Below are 23,572 nucleotides of genomic sequence, written 5' to 3'. Positions count from 1 at the left end.
AGTACTACTACATTCATGTATGTTTTGTATGTTATTTGATATTTTAAATCAAAAATATTAACACATAATATTTGATATTAACATAATTCTTGATATAACAATTAGTAAAAAAATACAAGTGATAAAATAATAATTATTTAAGATGCCATTTACATTATTATATATTTACTAACTTATTAAAAAATTAGTAAAAACTCATGCAGATATTTGTGTAAAAATTTCATATTAGGAGGGTATTTTCATGACATACAATGACATCAAAGGCAACAAAAAAAAAATCAAGGAAGGTTATGAGTATAATGGTCCGGGTTGAATGCAATGAGGTCATTGTAACCTCGAAGTCCAAGTGTGCTAAAGTTTGCAGTGCAATGGGCATGGTCCAATCATGCTGCTCAATGCATTGCCCAACAGATGGTCACACCACTCTATATTAGTACCGCAAAGGAGGTGCCGAACAGGGCCTCAATCAAGTTACGACACACACAGTTCTACAATCAGATGAAGGCTGATACTTGTTCAGGGAAAAACGATGAAGTGATTGTTGAGGCATAACCTTTGTTACCTTACATTATATGGGCACAACTCAGGGAATGAGCAAGGAACCTTCAACCTTGGGTCAATCAATCTCAATAAACATGAAAACCACAATTAAGACAGTTGAATGCCTCTGACAAGCCATTTTCATTTTTCTCAGCCAATGTGACCAAGATCCAACTCTGCATTCAGATGAGCAACCCAACATGGGGAGCTAGGCTTCCTTACAGTAGTATTACATCAAAGCCAATTGAAAGGGGATTTTGGAAATGTTTATGTGAGAAAAATACTTTTTTTTCAACAATGTTGAAGCTTGACTCATCTTGGTTCTTTCATTTTCTTCTTTTCAATTTTTTTTTCACCCATTCTAGCCTGGTAAGACTAATTTACAACAAACCAGCCAGTCTAAACAGGCAACTGATACAAATTATACAGTTATGATGGCTAAGCAAGCAGCTGAAGATCTCCTGCGTTTTGAGCCCCAGGAAAGATCCAATTTAACAATCTTTCTTTTGGTCCCAAGATAACCTTGACAATTTGAAGAACCACAATAGCACTTCACTTCGGGTCCAAATTGCACAAACCTACACAAGCAAAAGCCAAACAAAAAGAAAGATTTAGTATTTTAGTTTTTTTATATAAAATGGGTAAATTTTAGCGTCTATCACTATGATTGAGGGATCCACTCCAGATTCCACAATGCGATGAGAAGTTGTTTTCACAAACTATATAACCCCATAAATTCACTTCTATCATGCAACAATCCTCTTATTAAAAAGCAACAACATATTACAAGCTCTTCTAGATCTATGGAGCGATAGGCAACTTACATGAAGTCATGAAGTCCATGACTACAGTTTGATAAAGAGATGATGTAGCATTTATTACCAGAGAACAATCGCCAACAGCAGAACAGACTTCGAATTTAATCTTACATAATGCAACAGAGAGGACGAACTTTCTTTAAGGACAAGATAACATGGCATATTAATCAGTAAACCTTGATACAACAACAATAAACTCAGCATTTTCCCACCAAGTGAGTTCAGCAAACCAATGATGTGGCCATTCGTATCTACAAGTTCGAAATTAGAGTGACATTTAAAAATAAAGATCTCATCATATGAAGAACTCAAATACCTGAAATCATTAATTACACATTAGATGCATCATATTGTTTTCTGTTCTCTTCTGTAAGTACTTTAGCTTTGGGGCAATTTGTAAGCACCACAAAGCTATGATTCAGATTCTATTCTTTCATGAGAATGGTGAATAAGAAAGACCTCTATTTCCTAAATATCTTATGTGATGAATGATGATTGTATAGTCTGTGCCATTGACCTACTGAAAAAGGAGTACATGAAGCCAAGAGATCTGGTATCTCATTTAGAAAACACTAAACATACAATTGTGCATCAACATATACATAGTTCACATCATGTCTAGATAAGCTTATCAGAATCCGAACCCACTGCAAGACAGGAATATACTAAGCTAATCAATTTTCTCAGGAACACATTCACAAGGCAAAAGGTAAAAACAATATGATAGTGAAGGTTCATTTACCGAAGTATGCCACCCATTCCAGAAAAAGAAAAATCATAAGAATAATAAGTAAATTTCAATGGCCATGATGCCAAACTAGATTTTGGTAAAAACAATAGGTGAATAATCAAAGTGAGAAAAAATAAAATGGAAGAAAAAAATAGTTAACTATAGGAATGAGTACTTTTCTTCCAATTGCATGTGTGAAACTTTTTAGAAATAAATTAAATAATAAAAAATTATCTAAATCCTCATTTGTAGAATTATTAAATGACATTTATATCCTTCATTTTATATGATTTAATTTATTTTTTTGGTAAAATGCACCAAGTTAATGTCAGTTGACTTGTGACACCAAATTCAATCCAGGGCATTAGTAATAGTAAGTGCAGATGTCCACAATCAAGTCTATATTCATGCATCGTTATAGTTGTAAATTGCAATACACTAAAAACAGAAAAATGGTACCAATTTAGGCCGTGCAAGCAGTTTTCAGACCCATGCATACCTGTAGTCATATGTCAGTGGCTCGCCAACTTCAATTGATCGAGCAGCGAACACCCCCACACGTGTTTCCCCTTCAACTTGCCTGATAAAATAGCAGTTTCAAGTGGTTAAAACCAAATATTACCAACAGAGGTTCTACTACATTGGCTTTAGTATATAAAGAATCCTGCCAAATACAAAAGAACCTGAATGTTTTGGTGAGAAAATAAGAATCCAAGCGGCACTAAAATTCTACTTTAGAAGTCTAAGAGGTATGAGAAGTAAATAGGATTTTGAAAATAAGCCAGCTAGCCAATGGCCCCAAAAAATCTAAGCTAACTAATGTAGTCCACTAAGCTGTTTGTAATTTCTTATCAACAAATGCTGGCAAATATAGGCCCAAGAAATAGTAGATCCCAAATATGGAAAAACAAATAAAGAAAGAAATGTGAAAAAAATTCAGTTGACAGCATTTGGCATCTGAAGCTTTCCAATATTTTTTTAAAAGAAAAAAAAAGCAAAGAAGAAGAAAAAATAAACTGTTGCTGCCAATTCCAAACATATTCCTAAAATATCTAACTAAAGTACACTATATGTATGATACAGCAAAATCACAAGGGTATTCTTCTAATTAGCCTACATCCAAACAAAGAAAGAAAGAAAGAAAGATTGGCTTCAGTTCTCATCTATTCTCTTTTTTTATTTCTCTCATTGCTTAGACAGATGCATAGCTATTTGAACAAAAATCTTTTGCAAGGCATTTATACAATCTAAAACCACAGACAAGGATAATAACTGGGTGCATGCATGTGGAGTTTCCTTGAGAATGAGCATGCCATATTTGCAATAAAAGCTTTCACCAGTAAAATAATGCCCTCCAATCTTAAAGCAACCATAAGTGTTTACAGCATTTAACAGCCACAACATAAAAAAGCAATATCATTATACCAACCACTTCTCCAAAACACAGTTCGGATCACAGCTGTGGTTTAAAAAACGAGATGTGTTCCCTTTAAAAGTTGCATCTATTGTGAAGTCTTTCCGAATTTCACACATGTAAAAGTTCTTCACCCCCTTGTACTTCATGTCCCAAAGCCTCTTTTCGCACTGAGCATCATCAATTACTGTAGTCAAAGATAGTTATAATTAGTATTCAGCTCTCAAATAAAGAAAAGGAAAGATGAAACAGTGAGGAAGGCCATCCATAAAATCAGATGATAAAAAGTGTGCTTATATTCATTATACATATGAAATTCCATGGTACAATCAGGCAAGTGGAGAAACAAACGTTCACTGTTTCTTGGTAGAACTTGTAGTATTTCATCAGTAAAGAGACAATGACAAAATATTTGTCATGTCTAATTGTCACACTAATTGCTTCTATGCCTATACCTGCATCCAAATGGTTAACTTTAAAAGTACACCAATGTTGCTCATAAAGATAAATCTATCAAATGTTTCATGGTCTACGTCATCCAAAATTTTAGATAGCTTAAGAGTCAACATGCATATAAGCATGTTTATGCATGATTTGTAAGTAAGTGCAAGTGAAATTGTATTGAGAAGATTGTTAACTAACTTCATAACTATAATTTATTTGCAACACACACAAACAAAAAGAAACGCCCCACCCCACCCCACCCCCCCTCTCCCCAGAAAAAAAATAGTTTATGACATGTCCACAGGACCACAGATATGTGGTGTTGATGGAATAAAAAAAATTAACAAAACCTTAAGCATGGATTTGTAAGCAATAACTACGAGAAGTTGAGTTACACCATGCAGGACATGGTGACCTTGGAAAGATTTATAAAACTATGATTTTTTTCTTCTACAAAAGTACAAGACATTATCCGATTCAATAAATAATTCATGTCTTCCGTGGATCTTATGCTTATGCTACTAAAATATATATAAACTAGAAAACATTGCTGCACTTTAGTCAAAGAATACACCTCTTCGATGACAACGAAAACCAATAATAAGAATTCTATAAAAGGGAACTGTTCAGGGATGGTTAAATGCAAAATTTTTCCATAACAACTGTAACTTGACACTTCAAAAAAAAAAAACAAAACTATGTTTAAATATACTGAAAAAATAAGTTAAGTAAGAAGAAGTGAAACTACCTTCCCCAATATACTCAATTACAAAATCTCCTTTATTAATAGGTTCAGCGGCCTCTACACCCCAACCACAAAGTTCAGTCTGAAAAGGAAATAAGCATTTATTCAGAAGAGAATTTTATAGGAAATAATTGCACTCATAATTTCTCAAGAATAATCCTAAAACCAACACTAAATATCATCTGCTCATACAGATACCAATTCAACATAAAGATAATTGATGACAACTCATTGTCACCTTGACAATTCTGATCTTTTTCTCCTTGCGAAATGGCCTGTTGGTGCAAGTTTCAGGGCAGCGGCAAGCCTTTGAGCAGCTTATGCATTGAACTCTACCATATGGTACAAGCATGTTATAATTATCATTAACTCGTCACATTAAAGGGCAAATCTAAATAGTGAAACACTATAGTTATAAATAACATTAACATAACTGCTTTGCATAATCATGCCAACTGGTGCATTCAAATGATATCTCAGGAGGTAGATGAAATATCAAGTCTTTCCACCCGATGAAGAATGCAAAAGAACAGAATTATGTAGCATCAATTTTAGCTATTGAGATTCATGGGCAGTAGAGATCAACATTAAGGGATAGATATTGCCTTTCTTTTTCTCCTTTCAAATAAATTGAGATGACTGAAGTTTTTCCATTTGGAATCGACTTAGGTTTAATTCATATTACTTTGGTTGGATTATTTGCAACCGCATATTCAAAATACACAGGGTGATCTGTTGGACCTTTCATTACCTAACATCTTTTTTTTTCACCCACCTTTAATTTAATCCAAGGAGGTCAAATTTGAATAGTAGTTCAATTTTTTTCAGTGGTGTAATTTTTGACCTAACAAGAGCAAAATCAGGCTCTATAGGATTTGAACCAACAACATTAGCTCCCCAAAACTAACAAACTAATTGAGAGAGAAGAAAAATTATTTTCAAATATCAAGTTAAAAAAAATAACAAGAAACCCATGTAATTTGAACACGATGCAAAGGAACAAGTGAAAAGGAGACACAACATGCAACATGAAATGCATATGCACAAACAGACAAATAAACGCACACACAGAGCCACAAGAATACAAATGCAGAACTTCCATTTTCAGAAGTTCACCAACCCATCTGTGCAATTCTTTTCCAGGGTAAAACAAATTATAAAAAAATTAATGATGCTCTACGAGAAAATTTTTGTAGCCGTAAAACACTCAAGAAGAAATTATTTTTGACCTGACAATAGCAAAATCAGGCTCTATACGATTTGAACCAACAACGTTAGCTCCCATGAACTAACAAACTGATTGAGAGAAGAAAAATCATTTTCAGTTAGAAAAATCAAGTTAGAAAACAATAATGTGAAACCCGTGTACTTTGAGCAGAATGCAAAGGAACGAGTGAAAAGGAGACACAACGGGCAACATGAAATGCATATGCACATACAGACAAAAAAATGCAAGCACAGAGCCACAAGAATACAAATGTAGAACTTTATTTTTAGAAGTTCCCCAACCCATCTGCACAATTCTTCTCCAGGGGAAAACAAATTTTAAAAAAATCGATGATGCTCAACGAGAAAATTTTTCGTAGCCATAAAACACTCGGGAAGAAATTACTGATCAATTAGAAAGAACATTGCAAGACATGATATTTTAGAAAAGGTGCATGTGGAGGGGGGAGGAAGAGAGATCGATTTAATACACTAGTATCAGATGATCATTTATTATACTAGTGTTAAGCATTATAAACTTGAAAGACAGATTATAAATACCTGCATACACAATCCTCGGAGCAATCGGAACTACAACTTGTGCATCCAATATCATCATCAGCATCATCACGCTTTTTCTTCACTAGGTAGACATCTAAATTCATTTAAGGCAGCTCAAACAGAAAGTATAATGAAACAAAATTTGAATTTGCCAAATTAGAAATTGGCATTCAACATGTCAAAGGACAAATCATAATTGAGCCTTATAATTCAGCATATCGCAACACGTAACGCTTAGTCATCTTATCATACGTAGCTTCGGTGGAACAGCAAGAATCTGTTCAACACAAGCAGTCTTGTCTTTTAAAATCACCCTAATTATTTTAAATGCAAGCATATTTGAAAAAATATATATGTCACATACTTTGTGCATTCATTCCATTTATCTAGCTTGTTTATTCCAAAAATTTAAGAAAAATTAAATAAAAATCCGGAAAAGTTGAGGAAATAAACTACAAGACTTAGATTTAGGTTTAAAACAATTCCAATATCTATTTAATCAAAATAATTGCATTGTATATAATAGAATATGAATAACTCCATTTTCTTCTCCACCAGCTATAACACATAGCCAGAGCAAGCAAAACTATATTAGAAAAAATCGTAACTAACTCTTGTTGATATATTGAGCACAGCAACAATCATTAATCTTTTAATGTAATACTGTTATACAATAGATTTCTTTCACTACTAATTTTACTCTTATGGTCGTAATGATAATTAGGAATCTATCATCAACACTTAAATAAACGAAGGAATGGCACCTTTCAACAGCTAAATATTGTAGACATTAACTTTCAAGCAATCACAATTCACTACACAACTTGCCATACCTTAAAGTCTTAAGTTATTTTAATTCTTTTCATATCATGGTTTCAACTTAATATGTATGATATTAATTTCACTGAGCATCCAATATGAAGGTAAATATATGTATGACACATTAAATTTACACACAATATCAAATTCCAAAATATTAATAAGAAAATTGTCAAAAAAATCCAAATATAAACTGGTAAAGATAAATGCATCATAAATTATGGAAAGAACTCAAATTCGGCAAGGGAAAAAATGGCCCTTCAAAAGTTAATATTTTGAAGTCATATTTAGTATGTAATAGAAAAAGAAAACCAACTATACAAGCATGTGTGATCATTCAACTCATAAACATGAATTTGATTCAATAAAGTAATGAAATGCTTAGGATACTGCGCTTGATGTGGACATATGGAGGTGGCTCCAATTTATTCTCCATTAAATCTCTCCATGTCAAGTCAAGCTTGAACTCCTCATCCTTGTAAGGTAAAGGCAATTGACAGAAAATTTCCTAAAATATGAACCATGGAAATAGTTAGCCAATTAAATCTGGAGATCACTAAGCATATTTGACAGATATCATTAACTGCAACCAAACGTTTTTCAAGAAAATGGGCAGATGAGTCAGCAATTGTCATGGTATAGATTATTATTTTACCCTTGAAGATTCTGCTGATCTTGACAACCTTGAAGAGTTTCTCATTGAAAACCAACTTTACTAGGTATTATCAAACAATAACAATTATAACAAACTCCTCCGATAAACTTCTAAGGAAATTAATGAGTTCCGTTAGTCTTTTCTACACCTTGTTTGGAATAAGAATTCCAATTCTCAAGAAGCAAACCAAAAATTTCTTTTTTTTCCAAGGGCTGTCCATAGTACATCAAGGTACCAGGTCAATCTAAATCTCAAACTGGGCAATATACAGGCAAAAGCTAATTGTTGCAAGGTCAAACTCAATCTTTTCCCCATTTTTTCTAATGAAATGAAGTGTGAATATAACATGCACTTCATTATGACATATTTGGAAGCTTCAATTTATGACAGATAATAATAACTGAAGAATACCAGACTATCAAAACTGTCTATCCCAGACTTGAAAGAGTTACCAGATAATACTGCCTTGTTTCCAATAAATATATATTAACAATTTATATAATTTTAAATATCCACAGAGTGGAAGTTTATATACAAGTTAAACAATTTCACTATAAAGCTGTGAAAAAAAAAAATCTGACCTCTATTTCAGTTGCTGGAACTGCATGCTGCTCATTCAATAAATATATCAGTCCTGTCAGCCAGCCTAATCAATAGAAAATAAGAACGGAGAGATAAACCTCAAGATAAAAGACAATGACACAGTTAAAACTTAACTAGTAAGTCTCACATGTTTAACACTTATTCATCAACACTTGGAATAACATGTTTGTAAGTTTCATGATCAGGGTGATCAGGATAACTATATCATAGACCAATCTATTTCATTCTTTTCAAAAACTAACTGGACTAGATTTTTAAAGCTTTGATAGGGCATGCATTATATCGGACATAAGCAAACACAAACGCATATATACCAACACTGAAAAAGGAATGTGACAATACCATTGACCAATGAGAATTTGATTTCTAGCAGTAGAAATGCTAGAAAATTAGACACCATGATGTTCACTTGCATACAGGAACAATTGACACTCGTAACTGTTCATAATGACAAATTTATTCACTAACATTCTATTTTTATCTTGTTATAAATCCATAAGCAGAATTTTCAACCATATTTTTAAATAGAAACTTCAGGCAAGTTAGACATCTGAAAACAGCATTGTTGTTACATGAATTCCTACAAGAGCTTCCTTTACGGTAAAAGAGGTTGCACTTTCAAGAAAATATATTCTAAAGTATATTAGATAACCTATAACCTTTTTCCTAGAATAACATTTCTAGAGAAGGAAGACAATAGTCCGCTTTTTACTTCTTTTTTCTTTTTCTCTTCTAACGCGAGATATATGGCATAGAATTTATGTCCTGCAATCAACTAATGAAGATCATTAAACAAAAGGCTCTTGACTTCCAGAATCTCAGGAAGCTCAAAGTCCAGTCAAAACGAGAGATTTCTACATCTCAAATTTGAGGAATGGAATAGATGTAAGATCTTGCAGCAACTCTTAGCCTACTGAACATGAACAAGGTCATGGATCAGGTTTGAATCACATTTATAACTGGTGAGGTGAAGTGGGCAACTCAAACTCAATCCTTCAGGCCATACAACGAAAAAGTCTCAAACTCTGGTATAAGTCGAAGAACTTGAAACCCCTAGAGTTCTATAAACTACATAACAATTGAAATCTTGCATCAAATTAATAATATAAATTTGGATCTCGCACCAACTACACCAATATTACACCCATAACCTTTTTCCTCGAGTAAGATTTCTTTTCTAAGACTCAAACTCTGGTATGAGTCAAAGAATATAGACATTCTAAAAAAATTAAAAAAATTTCAAGGTACCTATGTGTCTAAGAGAGCAAGAAGGGATGGATTTAAAATCATTTTTGCCATCTAAGTATATCAAATTCACTATTTGACAGATAATAACAAATGCATAGATTTGAGTGTAATCATGAGAGTCACATTTCATAAGTTTTATCACACAAAATTTATGCTAAATTTGAAATCCAAATCCCTTGTTTCTGATTCAAATTCCAAAATACAACCTTAAGTTTCCAAAATAATAATAAAACAAATCTTTTCATATTTTAAAATTTTCACCAATATGGCTAACCAGACTCCAAGTCAATTACAAATAAGTTAAATGGAGACATAAATTTTGAAGTGATTTTCTGGAATTGGGATAGATTTAGGTATTTAGCAAAATTATCTAAAACATGACCTCAAGAGAAGAAAACAAGGAAAGAAAACGCAGTTAAAGAAAAATTTTATTTGACACACAACCAATACCTTGCAAACCACATCTGCTAAAGACTTTACCAAAGGTACTTGAAGGCAGCCTTGTCAAAGTGAATAACAACATAAGACTAAAAGCCAGAAATAGGACATATCTGATGAAGGAAAGAAGAAATTGACCTTCTTGTCCAGCCGCCAATTAGTTGGATGCCTCCAACAAATTGCTCTCCCCGGTTTGTCCTCCAAATGAGTCACTGCATCTGGCCACGGGGCACACTTATTATGAGACGCCATTGAACAACATACACATCGCCATTGTGTTCTCTGTCTGCAAACGAAGCATACCTATTCATTGAAGATGCCAAGTAGATAAGCAAAAGTGCAAGAACTAATTCTGAACATGTTTTAGAAAAGACATTCTCAATTCTCACATATAGCACAATTATCTAGGATAAAAATAATTCATAAATCATGAGAGGGGGGATCATAAAGTGCAATATCTGAGAAAAAGAGCATTCAAACTTGAAACATTTTCGGATTTCTGGTCAAAAGTAACACAAGTTGCTTTCAGTTTCTGCAGAAGATATTCTTTATCTAGAGATATGAGCAAAACACTCATTTATGATGACAGCATAAGATGGTTCTAACATCATAGTATCCTTAGAAAATTAGGGTTTAGTCCCAAAAGCAAGAAACTTTTCATTCAAGAGAAAACATGTAACCTTTAAGTTGTAACTAAATTATGTTTACAGCAAGGCATTCCCGACACCATGGGAACAATTAGGGACAGAGAGAAAACAGCCCAGACAGACTTTTATGAATCAACTAAAACAACATAACTAAAATACTAAAAACATAGTTGTAAAGAAAGTAAACACACAACCAAAAACTTAAAAGTCAAAGGAAAAAAACCATAGTTGGACTTGTACTTCCTGTTCAAACAAGAAAACTACACATACATGCATGCATACATACATACATACACACACAGACACATACGTACATATATACATTCATATAAATATATAGTATGACTATCTGCCCCTCTCCCCTTTTCCCTTCTCTACTCTGTTAATGACCAGGTACATTTTGTTAGGTGGAAGCCAAGAAACAGAACAAGGATGTAAAAGTCTTTGAAAGTAAACAATAAATTAGCAGATGCAGGTATTACATGCTGTGGACACTGGAACTTTTTTGGATTAGACATCCTAAAACTTTCTTTGGCACATATTTCGTGATAAACTCCTTGACAACCACGAACTGAGCATAATACCTCCTCCCCTGGATAGATGAGCTTATAGCAATGGAGACATTCAACCTGAGATGAATTTTCAGAACGAAAAGAAGAAAAAAGAACTGAGCACAATAAACAAACAGTCAAATATCAACCAGCTCATTACAATCAAATGATATTATATTTACATTGAGAAACTCAATCTTCACCAAAATGTTAATACAGAGTATAGAAACAAAAAGGCAGTGAACTCTAGCTGCGCATAACATATTCAAGTTTCAAAATGCTGAACATACAGAAAGGCACAATTTGCAAACCTTACATAAAAACACAATAAATTCAGCAAACAATTCACCAAATGAACATCCTATGCAGTTATATAGTCTGCTAATATTACTGTTAGCTATGTATCAGGCAACAAACTCAACTTGGGAAGAATATGCAGTACATTTCTTCTATTTATCTGATAAGTAAGCTCTACTGAACAAGGAACAGAGAAGCTAGTTACAAACAAAAAATTGGAAGGACAAGAATGTTAGCACCCTCATGACGGAAAAATTATAGTGAGAAGGGAAGTAGCATTTAACTTCAAAAACTCCAGGTACATTGCATAATGTTGAAGGCTTAAAAAATCATAAACTTCTAGGATTAAAATTCATAAATAATGACAACTACTTGCAGCACTCAATCTGAGATCCAAATGGACTGAGGCACAAAATATGGAGTAATGTTCCAGCAATCTTACCACCTTAAGTTGAAAAGATACCCATTTTAACAGGAAGAAAAGAAATTTCCCCTGACAGAAACCCAAGAATCCAAACTAAACAAAAAACTGAGTAGCAAAAGAAGATGGCTACAACACCTATTTTGCACACCCCACATTGCATAATTTAGTTTCTGCTAAGCTAGTTTGCCATTGATTGTACATCTCTAAAACATGTTTATCCAAAGAAAGCAATTATGGACCATCAAGACCCTCTTCACCAGAGAGAAGCCACCAACAAATATTAAGGAGTTTGTAATGAAGCTTTAACTGTAAATTTTTTGCATGCTGAATCTCCATTCAATTATCATCTGGAAACTAAAAAAGAAATTTCTAATCTCTCAAGAACTATATAGACAAACTTATTTACACAATTTTAACCCTCTCCATCCATCAAAAGAAAAGGAATCCTGCAAAAGTATTGGCTGCTATCTAGAGAGGTTCCTAACAGCAAGACCGTACATAATAAAACACGTAAAGCACCTTTGTCCTTCATGGAAATGGGGGCGAAACACATTGTTAAGCTAAGACACCTAAAATATTGCAATATCCAAAGAAAAGATTTCATATACTAATTTGCAATTACAATATCATACCTTACATTTTTTGTAATTGAAGATAAATGTTTTTGGTTAATTGTAAATGTACAAAATTACCTCATTCTCAATCATGTGTTGCATGTAACATCAACAAAATAGCATTAAAAAATACACATGCAAGGATTCAATCCCAAGACGAATGGAAAGATCCTTGGCTTGACTATTTCTCTTGAAATGTTGTAGAAGCTTGACTTGGTGAATCAGATATGAGGATAGTTAAGGGTCACAACCTTAACTTTTCAGTAGAACACATGAGTGCCTCCCATATGCCATAGTCCAAAACATTACACAATTTCAACTTTCTTCCACAACCGTCTCAATAATAGTCAATTGCGCTAAGATTTAGCATAATTATCTTTAATAAAAAATGAACTGGCACCTACTTTCTTATTTGTTGCATTAAGTGCATTTCCTAACATATAGAAGATACATGGGTCTCATTTGGTGAAAGAAAAGATTTCTATACAGATCTCTCCGCATCTCACTTATCCATCCCAATGTCTTCTCTCATTGCAGTTCCTAGTTCCAACTCTTGCTTCACTCTTTCTACTTTCAATCTCCCTTCCCTTCCTTAGTTCCTATACCTTACCACATCCACATCATTCTTGATCACTTGTTTGCCACACTCCCTCACCATACGCTTAAAGGACCTCTATTAGAACAATTTCTTGGCCAAGAGCAAGGATGCAATTGACTCAAAATTAGCATCAAACGCTACCAATCTCATAGAAATTACAAGGCGCCTTCCCATTTCTTGATTCCAATGGAATGTAATTGTTGGGAAGGTGATTGTTGGGTATTAAACTGCAAGGAAATAATATAGCAACATTTGGTATATATAGGAAAGTGCTAATTAAATCCTGGAAAAGTCGCATTGGATTTTTGTTATCCAAGCACTTTACTAAGAATGTAGTGTTAATTTCTCCAAGCAACAAAAGTGAAATCCAAGAAAAGCTCTTTAACTTTAATGTGTCATATACCCTTTTTCACAATTTCATCTTTTTCAATCTCCTTCAATCTTTATAAGTAATTGATTAAATTTCCTTCAATCATTCATGTTTCTTCTTCTTTTATACCGTTTTATGATTGTTATTTAAAGATCAATTTATAAGGACTTGCTTTTAATTGTTTTATATGCAATTCTAAGCATGAATGAAAATAAGTTTTACATTTTTTAAATGTGGAAATAATATGTTCCTTTTCTATTTTAATTTGAACTTATAAAAATCTTTTTATAATTTAATTTGAATTTAGCATGTATCTATACTAGTGATTCATATTTAGTACTAAAGTTAATCACTTATGGTTACTAAAATTAAAAAGTAGTAAATTTGCATTTTAATTGATAAGACAAATTTTGAAAATTAACATTACTTTCCCATTAAAATGCATGAATAACCAAACATATCGATGCAACTTTCTCAAGAATTTAATCAGCATTTTCCCATGTATACCAAACATGGCAATATTATTTTCCCAACAATTTAATGCCAACAATCACCTTCACCACAATCACATTCCATAAATGGGAAGACACCAGACGAATGGGAAGGCACATTCCCAGGAAAAGCTCAATTTCTTAAACTTGAAATGTGTCATATACCTTTCTACAATTCCACCTTTTACAAATTTTAACATTTACTACATACCCTTTTTTCCACCATTTTCAATAAACCAAACAATAATTCAACAAATAATGAATCCACAGTTTAAACTTAAATACCCTTTATTTTCACACACACTTTCCACAACCAAACAGCAAAACAATTCACAAACAAGAAGAAGAAGAAAGAAGTACCGATTTCTTAGCCCCAACGAGAAATGGAAGAACACACCCGGACTCAGGAATACCAGATTCCATCTTACTCTGAACCCAATCCCTCAAATAATCCCCCAAAACCTTACCATTAGACCCCTTCTTCACTCGCTTCAAACCCCTAATTCCATTCCCATTGCAGTCAGCGCCTTTTCGGACCAATCCCTGGGCCCAACCGCAGTTTAAGGCTAGGGTTTTGATGGCGCCAGGGTCAAAAGCATTGGCGGAATCGGCAGAGTCAATGGAGAGAAGTTTCAGGTGAGGGCAACGAGAGAGAGATAGAGATGAAGAGTGAGAAAGATTTCCAAGGTCTGGCATTTCGAAAGAAAAAAGATTTTTCTTTAAAAAAAAAAGGTTTAAAGGTTCAAACAATTGGAAGAAAACGAAAACCCTAGATTTTTATGAGGGAGGAAGGGGAGAAGGAGAGGGGGGGGGGGGCGGAATTACTTTCTGGGCGGGAAAAGTGAAAATTTGGGAATGGGTGGGAAAATTAAATGGCAAAGAAAGTTGTGAAATTATTGGGAGTGTGAAGGGAGAGTTGTGAATTTACAAGACTGCCATGCGGTAGGTATTGAGCCGATCCGTTGGGGGTGGCTTGGCGCTTTAAATGCGTGAAAATGAGGACCGTCGGGGCGAAATAATTGGAAACCTTTTGGGGTAGCTGTTGGTGGATCAAAATGGAGACGTGGATTCTCTACTGTCTATTTGGACCTGTCCCTCCTACAAGTATTCATGGGCCGACCCAAGAGGCTCGGCCGGGCCTCACCCAATCTACACTTTGGGATGTAAATGTTAGGCCATATACAGTAATATTTTAATCATAATAATACACACTTTGGAAAGCTTGTATCTACTTACTTAAAAGGTTGTACATGGCTCCCCATTAAAACTTCATAAATTTTTTTATTATGCCTAGCTCCCTAGTTTCTTTGAAGCCCCTTAATATACTTAAATATCTTCAAAATTATTACTTTATACGCTTTCTTTACAAATAAGTTTATATGATTATTACATATCCATTTAAATAATTATGTCAATTCAGTAATTACATGTCAACAAAATAATTACCATTAATTTTCGTATTTATAATGTAATGCATATATATATATATATATGTGACACCTAAGTAAGCCTTCTTACCTACCTACCTACCTACCTACCTATATATATATAGAAACTAGGCCCTCCGTTTGTCATCCTAATAGGTTTCCACAACTTTGACTGCACGTTTGGTACAGGGAATAGCTTACCTCTGTTTGGTATGGCAATATCACAAAGAATAGCTATTACCTAGTAATAGCTATTCTCTCAAAAGGGGTAAAACTCAGGCATAGTTAAACCCGAGGTTTCTCATGGTTTTTACTATTCCGTGACCATGGGAATAGCTCTGAATTATAATAAGACTAAAATGCCCCTTATCATTTAAAAATATTACAACCCTAGACCTATATATATATATTTTTTTTTTCTCATTTTCCCTTCTTCTTTCTCTTTCTTCTCATGTTCTTTCCTATCTTATTCTCTCTCTAAGTGACATTAACGCCGGAGATGATGTTAGTGGCGACGGCGACGGCGGTGGAAGCGACGACGACGGCAGCGGAAGCGACGACGATTGCGACGGCGACGACGACGGAAGCGGCTGCGACGGCGATTTTATGACCAAATATGGTCGGACAAGATTCAAACAGAGATTCAGCCAAATCTGACAGCGGGAAGCACCGGATCTGGTGCTTCCCGACCAGATCCCACGATTGGATCTGACACTCCACGGCCAGATCCAGCCGCGGGGAAGCGCCGATCTGATGTCGTAGTGGCCAGATCCGGCCACATGGTNCTTGAAAAAAGAAAAAAGAAAAGGAAAAAATAGAATAAAAAAGAATAAATTATTTATAAAATTTAAATATTAATATTTTATATATAATTTAAACATTATTAAATATTAAAATATATTAAAATATTAATATAAATTTTTTTTAATATTTTTTTATTAAATTATTAATATATTAAATTTTTAATGAATATAAAAATAAAAATTATTAATATTTTAATATTTTATTATTAAATTATAAATAAAATATTTATTAATTAAAATATAAGTAATTAAATTATATTAAAATATTGATTTTAAATTATTAATTATTAATATTTTAATTAATATAAATTATTAATATTAAAAAATAAAATAAAAAATAATTAAGTATAATAAATGGTATTGTTGTCTTTTTATTTTCTATTCCTTTCCTATTCTAAAGCTATTGTTACCAACCAAACACTGTAATAAGTCATAATAATTATTCCTACTCTATTCCATTCATCATACCAAACTACATAATACTTATTCTATTGTATTCTCACCTCAGTATATTCTCACGTAATAACTATTCTATTCCATTCTTATCTATTCCGCGAACCAAACGTGCCATGAGAGTTTGGCTGGAATGTACCATGACGTGCGGTCGTTGACAATTGGAATTGACCATCCAATAGTCAGGGGATAAGAGAAATAAATACACCATTACTTTTCTTGGATATCGACTTGCTTTCTTAATTCTTAGATTTAACAATTCATCACCTTAATTTAACTTAATTATTACAACAACACCTCTTTAATTAAGAATGTCAACAAAGTTTTGTATGCAGAAAACTTCAGGCTTTGCCGTGAAAAGATCCTCACTGATCTTAGCACTAGTCAGTTTCTTTGAAAACTAAATATTACTTAATTTATTATATTATATAATATATGTATACATAAAATTATATAAAAAATTATCAATGCTATTAGTCGTGTATGTGACCATTTTGATTAAACTATGTTCCGATTGATCAAAAGAGAAATTTGTCATTTGTTTAAAAATCAATTCTTGATTTTTCCTTTTTGTCCGTGCTCATTGAAATTCCTGGTTAAATTAATACAAATTTTCTTGGCTCATCTGATTGCTGCTTCAAGGTGGCTTCTTCTCTTCAATATTTAAACATTTGAGCACATATTCAACTCTAGAACTGCTTATCGTACGTGTGGCTTAATACACTTGTGGGAACTTATTGATTTGATGGATAATTGTGACCTTAGATCGATTATACTTTAGAATACTTAATGCACTAAACATTTCTCTTTACAAAATGATGCTTATCAAATAGCAGGCAAATAAACAATGGAAGGGATCCGATATTTAGTTGCTGATGATCGAGTATTGATTTCTTATTCATAGAAAAAAAAAATTTATCTTAAATACAACTGCTTAGTTTCTTCTCTAATCTACAAGAAATGAACCAAATGTATTGATCAGCCGCCATCTTTTGTCACTTCATGATACCCTGCAATGAAGAAGCTACGTATTTTCTTCTCATCTAACTGTATATCCTTTCCCTTCTTAGCCTTTTCTCCCTTTATATAATGTTTAATTTCTAGGCTAAGTCAAATCTAAACTCCTACCACTGTTTCCACTTCAGCCAAATCTGATCCTAGATAGGGCTTTTGTATTCACAAAGCACCTACACATCTTTATTGGTATATATATAAGTAATAAATAAGAAACGTTAGGGACAAGTCATCCTCGATGCATATATATATATATAGATAATCACTAAAATTAGCTTCCTCTAGGCATCAAAGTCGCATTGAAACATTGGTGGCATGAAGGAGTTAAGCTGACCAAAAATAATATCATCAACATCTCCATAACTGCTCGAATCTTGACATCCGAAGTAAGTTTGTATGTCTTCAGGGAAGCTGCATGGCACTGGTTCAGATACCGCTGGTGTCAATTGGCAGTGATCAGCAGCCGAAGTCATCTCCATCATCTCCTTGAATTTTGACGATTGAAGAAGAAGCCCTAGGGCTGAAGTGGCATTCGCAGGCCGTGGCTGAGTCAGCAAGGATTGATCACTAGGGTTGGAGGCTTGCAACTGGTTGTTGTTGACGAAGTTTAGGTTAAGTTCTTGAGTAGGGCTTGTTGTTCCTGTTGAAGTAGATTCTATCTTAGGGTTAGGGTTACTTTCGGTGTTGGTCTGATTAGGCTTAAGCCATTTGATGTAACGGCTTAAATCAAAGTTTGTCACTGCATTTAATCCCCGGTACTCTATCGCAGCCATATCGTATGCTGTGGCAGCTTCTTCCTGTGTAGCTGCAAAAAAGTCAATGAACAGATTAGGGGACAATTTTGTAGCGAGAATAGGCTGAAAGTGATTCATTTTTGAATAAAATTTAGTGGGGAGAGGTTGAAATTTTCTTCACTTGTATTTAGATATGAAACATTTGTTAAGGTTGGTGGAACATATCCTACTAAGTTAACTGATGCAATCCTTCTCAACAAGTGTATGCTAATTATCGGGTAGATTTTGGGTTGCCTCAGCTTCCAAAGAAATTATAAGAAAAAGTAACAAACATATAATTGTAAGATATGCTTGCCCCCTTTCCATTGTGAGTTCATATGTGATTAAGACTCTATAAGATTCTAGTGTTTGTTTGACAACCTCGAAGATCAATTCTGATCAACTCACTTGTACTTTTCAATCTAGATTTTGGAATATTTTAATCAATTAATGAATGTAAAAAGTAAGCTAGCCTTTGCTATTGGGTAGGAAAAACGAGTCAGGACATTAAATATGTTTACAGGTGAATGTCCATTTAATAAACGTCACAAACTCTGAAAGTAATGGCCAACAAGAAAACGAAAAACAACTCTTATTTAATCCATCTATGGCACAGAAATAGTACCCATATGTTTTGTAATCAGAGAGAAGTCTAACTTTTCTTAACTTCTTTCTCTTTGGTTTTCTTTTGGGGGTTTTGCTTCTTGCATATACATTTGGCGAGTCTAGCTTGTTTTGGATTTGGAAACAGTAAAAGGAAAAGACAAAGAATAAAAAAAAAAGGGAAATGGCAAATACCATATGTACCAAGATAGAGGTACTTGTTGCCAAAGACTCTGCCAATGCGAGCCTCCCATCTCCCATTGTGATGATGTCTGTCCATCGACATTAAAATTTAAACAAGTAAATACTATAAAGTCTGTAACAAATGAATGTTGCATTTGAGATGTAGATTATCAGAAAGATAACTGAGATGCTGCAAAAGTGCATGTATGTATATGTACATATACATATGATATATATAAATATTATCCACTAGCTATTGCAATTTGTTAATGCTGGAGTACTTATAGCCATATAGATCTGCCTAAATATAAAATTTTTTATAAATCCTTTGTTGAGAGCTTTGTGCACAAACAATTTGAAGCTTTCACTCACAAAAGACGGAAATGAAGAAGAAACGAGATAAAACTATAAACAAGTACCTAGCAACACCTCTGTATTTAGAAACTCCCCGAGAGAAACCACTAGATTTCCTGCACATTCAAGACCAAATACATGATTAACTCAATGCATAAACGTATACTTGCTTCTCACATGGATCCTTCTTATTGATAAATTCTCATCATCAGTCATCAATCTCACCTTCTCAAAGATCCAATATACTCTTCCCTAGACTGATCCTCCATTTCTTTCAATTCCTTCTGGTATGTTGATAACTGCGTATTGTTAATGGTAAAATAGTAAGTTTCTTCCTCAGTCTTCTTAAAAACCACATGAAAATAAACAATGCTAATAAGAATATAAGATTACCGAAAAGTTAAGAATGGTATCTTGACCCCAGTATTTGAGTGCTGCTAAATCATAAGCATGTGCAGCAGCTTCTTCATCATCATAAGCACCTGGAAAATGTAAATTTTCCAAATGTGTGAGGTTAAAAAAAAAGAACAGCATTAAAAATTTTCACTCACTAAGTAGTAGTTAACATACCAAGGTAGACTGCATTTGAGTACATAGCAGCAGCAGCAGCATAAAGGAGGAGAAAACTAAATCAATAAACTTTGCTCCGTATATAATTCCATTGAGAAATATGAACAAGATCAATAAGGGGAAAAAGGAAATGAACCTTGGCGTCCTTTCTTATTTTGTGATTCATTCCAGCAATACTTGTCCCATAGATGAGCTTCATATCGACCTGTCCACCTATGCCTGAAACAATCACATAAATTAACATGCATGTCAGGTAACCAAAATCAAGATAAACAAATACTAGCTAGCAAGTAATAACCAAAAAGACTTGCCTAGTGACCCCTCGATAAATCGAGCTACGCTGAGGAGGTGAGTCTCTTGGAACACTTCTCCTAGTTCTCTTCACCTTGGTAACACCATTACTCGTAGTATTATTAAAGTTATTATTTTGTGCATTGTTTTTCTGGTTCTGCAGTGATAGTTTCCCCATGAAACCTGATGATCAATTCTCAGCAACGTACGTCAAGGAAAGAAAGAAGATGAGTGAAAAGTGATTTAAAAACAAAAAGGAATTCGGAATGATACGACTAAGTCCTCCAATGAAGAGGGTTATAAAGGGATGATGAGAGGAGACTTAAAAAAGAAACATGGGCTTGGAAGGTTTTGTGGTGGCAAAAGTACAAATAGCCGGCTACAAAGAAAAAATTATAATTTTGCCGTCTTTAACCGGCTTGAGCCCTCTTTCTCTCTTGTCTTTACCTAACTATGAGCTGTCTTAATCACAATTAAGACCTTAAATTATGAATTTAGCCTCCCTGCCTACAGATTATAGGCTGATGGATCCCCCTTTACTTATTCCCTTGTTTCATTTTCTACCTCGTAATCAATCTAATATCTCTTTGCTGTATTCATACTGTCACCTTTATTCTTTTTTAAACGACTTGAGCTCTATGAAACGCGTAGAGCTTATTTGTTTTGTTACAAAGGATAAGACAACATTTCAATTCACTTTAGTTGTATTTGGAGCAATAAGATCAAAACATAAATGTATTCTGATAACTTTATGATATAGAGTTATTTGAGTTTAATTTTAATAATAATTTGGTTAAGTTTTTGTAGTAATGCGTATAAATTAATAGATTTTATTTAATTATCTTAAATTAGTTATTTTAGGTGAGTCAATCTAATCTTAGTTAATTTTATATTTAATTTGGTGTTAATGTGGTTAAGATAGGTTGTTATTGATTTATTTGTGCTTTTGTAGGTGTTTGAATAAAGAATTTTAGTAAAATAAGGAGAGCAATTTTGAGGTGCAAACTTTCAATGCATATATTTCGGTATTTTGGCCATAACTTTCTCTACAAAACTCCAAATGAAGCAATTCTTTGACCATTGAAAAGATAAGAGAAAGATCTACAACTTTTATGTTAACCACTTTACCCCGTTCGGTCTGTAGGATGGTCAAAAATCTTATCGAATTTGATATACTGTAGCAGTCCTAGAGTAATTACGATTTCTGCTAATTAATTTGGTAAAACTGCGACTTACACAGTCTGATAAGGAAATCCCAGCTGAAATTGACTTTTTTTTTCACCCAACTTGGTCTAACACCAGATTAAAAGCTGAGGGTCAAGCCACAAAGTCATTGAAGATAGAAGATTTTGAAGAATTTCAGAAGACTTGGAAGATCAAGATTATAATTCTTGAGCTAATTCTTTTTTATTATTCTCTTATTTTCTTAGTTTGTTTTGATTGTTTAAACTATATTCGATGATAATGTGTGACTTGGTGAGGAACTAAATTCTTAATCTAAGATTATGATTGAACTCATTATGTAGTCTGAATTATTTATCTCTTTTTTACTTATGTTTGATAGATTTTCGTTGTTTATTTTATTTTGTTCTTAATACTTTTAATTGCCTAATCACCAATTAGATTGAATTGGAAACCTAGGTTAAGCCTTGACGAAGTAGATTTAGGTAGACCTTAAATAAAATAGCGTATGATCGAATACATTTAGTTGATTAAGTGGTTTGATTTGCATATAGGGTAGACATACACTTATAAGCCATACGTAGCCAAAATTAGAGCACAAACTTAATGAATCTTTCTTCAATTTAATTTGCATAGACATATAGTAAATTAATTGGAAGAGATATTTTTATAAGAAACTCAACAGAGACTTGTAAATAATTTAGGACTCTATGTTAGAAATTTAATCCATTAAACTAAGTTAAGAGAGAGAGACAATAATCAAATGAAATATTGAGAAATATTATAAGTTTAGATCTGGTAGTTAAGTGAGTTTTATTTAATATTTAATTTTAGTTTTAATTTTTTTTATTTTAATTATTTGAATAAAATTAGGGTGTTATAATTTTAGTAGTTAACAGTAAAAATTAAACAATTCTCCGTAGAAACGATACTCTACTTCATTACTATATTTTTTGTTAACGATACATGCACTTACGTGAGAAATCAACAACTTCACATCTTTTCTTTACTGTTTTTTCATCACTAATGATTTACAATTCATCCTCACATTCTAATTAGTATCAATTAATTTGAGTGTGATTGATGAATCACGTAATACTTGAAAAAGTCTCTGAATTATTCAAAAATTTCAAATAAATTCTTATTGTTCTATTACATTCAATAAAATCCATCTCCTTTTATTTTGAGCTAAATAGAGCTTTATAACTGACTGTTGACTAATTGTCATTAGTCAAAATGTCACTTTTCATTTTATACTTACGTAACATTAATGTGGAGGATGAAAATGTTATATCATCATATCATGTCATCATATATTATGACATATCAGCATATCACATCAATATCATGTGACATAAAATAACAAGTGGCATTTTGTGACTAACAATAGTTCATTGGACTCAAAATAAAAATATTAAGATTTAATTGATCACAATAACAGAATAAAGAATTTATTTGAATATTCCTGAATAATCTAGAATTTTTTTTTTGAGATATTATGCCTTGATGAATTAATAGGCTTGCTAGAGAATTGTGCTAAAGACCTTTTTAGGTTGTTACAATTTCAACATGTGTAAATGTATATTAACTATAAGGTTGCCTTAATGTTTCTAGGTAAAACTCCTCTGCAAAGGCAACACGTGAGGATTTTGGATCACAGCTATAGTAAGTTTATTTATGCTAAATAGTTCTACCTATATGGTACC

The 23,572-nt window shown here is 33.1% G+C and overlaps 2 protein-coding genes across 4 annotated transcripts; both read right to left on the bottom strand.

Moving 5' to 3' along the window:
* On the bottom strand, window positions 632-15,016 carry LOC18589036 (histone-lysine N-methyltransferase ASHR3). 3 transcript variants are annotated; one of them, XM_007013842.2, is made up of 11 exons: window positions 14,574-15,005; window positions 11,351-11,497; window positions 10,360-10,524; window positions 8,514-8,540; window positions 7,668-7,785; window positions 6,459-6,552; window positions 4,930-5,023; window positions 4,695-4,773; window positions 3,518-3,689; window positions 2,588-2,668; window positions 632-1,118 (listed from the first exon to the last, which is right to left on the bottom strand). In XM_007013842.2, exons 1-11 carry the CDS (start codon window positions 14,907-14,909, stop codon window positions 962-964), a joined length of 1,470 nt encoding a protein of 489 aa, XP_007013904.1. In that variant the 5' UTR covers window positions 14,910-15,005; the 3' UTR covers window positions 632-961. The 3 variants fall into 3 exon arrangements, with proteins under 3 accessions (XP_007013904.1, XP_017983302.1, XP_017983303.1); XM_018127813.1 differs by lacking the exon at window positions 11,351-11,497 and having other exon boundaries at window positions 14,574-15,006; XM_018127814.1 differs by lacking the exon at window positions 632-1,118 and having other exon boundaries at window positions 2,583-2,668; window positions 3,514-3,689; window positions 14,574-15,016.
* Window positions 17,761-20,910, bottom strand: LOC18589035 (AP2-like ethylene-responsive transcription factor At1g16060). The gene is made up of 8 exons (XM_018127835.1): window positions 20,705-20,910; window positions 20,530-20,612; window positions 20,394-20,402; window positions 20,217-20,305; window positions 20,049-20,122; window positions 19,889-19,939; window positions 19,482-19,558; window positions 17,761-18,715 (listed from the first exon to the last, which is right to left on the bottom strand). Exons 1-8 carry the CDS (start codon window positions 20,860-20,862, stop codon window positions 18,192-18,194), a joined length of 1,065 nt encoding a protein of 354 aa, XP_017983324.1. The 5' UTR covers window positions 20,863-20,910; the 3' UTR covers window positions 17,761-18,191.

The sequence above is a fragment of the Theobroma cacao genome, chromosome 9, assembly GCF_000208745.1.
Source record: "Theobroma cacao cultivar B97-61/B2 chromosome 9, Criollo_cocoa_genome_V2, whole genome shotgun sequence".
In the NCBI taxonomy this organism is placed as follows: domain Eukaryota; kingdom Viridiplantae; phylum Streptophyta; class Magnoliopsida; order Malvales; family Malvaceae; genus Theobroma; species Theobroma cacao.
Note: the sequence above shows the minus strand (reverse complement) of the source record. Positions and strands in the feature narration are given on the sequence as shown.

Excerpts from the sequence above, each read along its gene's own strand:
- LOC18589036 (XM_007013842.2), bottom strand. The coding sequence starts at position 14,909 with ATGCCAGACCTTGGAAATCTTTCTCACTCTTCATCTCTATCTCTCTCT. Across the intron at positions 7,786-8,513 it reads TTCCAGCAACTGAAATAGAG|GAAATTTTCTGTCAATTGCC; the intron begins GTCAGATTTTTT and ends TTCATATTTTAG. Across the intron at positions 6,553-7,667 it reads ATATGTCCACATCAAGCGCA|ATGTCTACCTAGTGAAGAAA; the intron begins GTATCCTAAGCA and ends AAATGAATTTAG.
- LOC18589035 (XM_018127835.1), bottom strand. The coding sequence starts at position 20,862 with ATGGGGAAACTATCACTGCAGAACCAGAAAAACAATGCACAAAATAAT. Across the intron at positions 20,613-20,704 it reads ATTTATCGAGGGGTCACTAG|GCATAGGTGGACAGGTCGAT; the intron begins GCAAGTCTTTTT and ends TGATTGTTTCAG. Across the intron at positions 19,559-19,888 it reads AAATACAGAGGTGTTGCTAG|ACATCATCACAATGGGAGAT; the intron begins GTACTTGTTTAT and ends GTCGATGGACAG.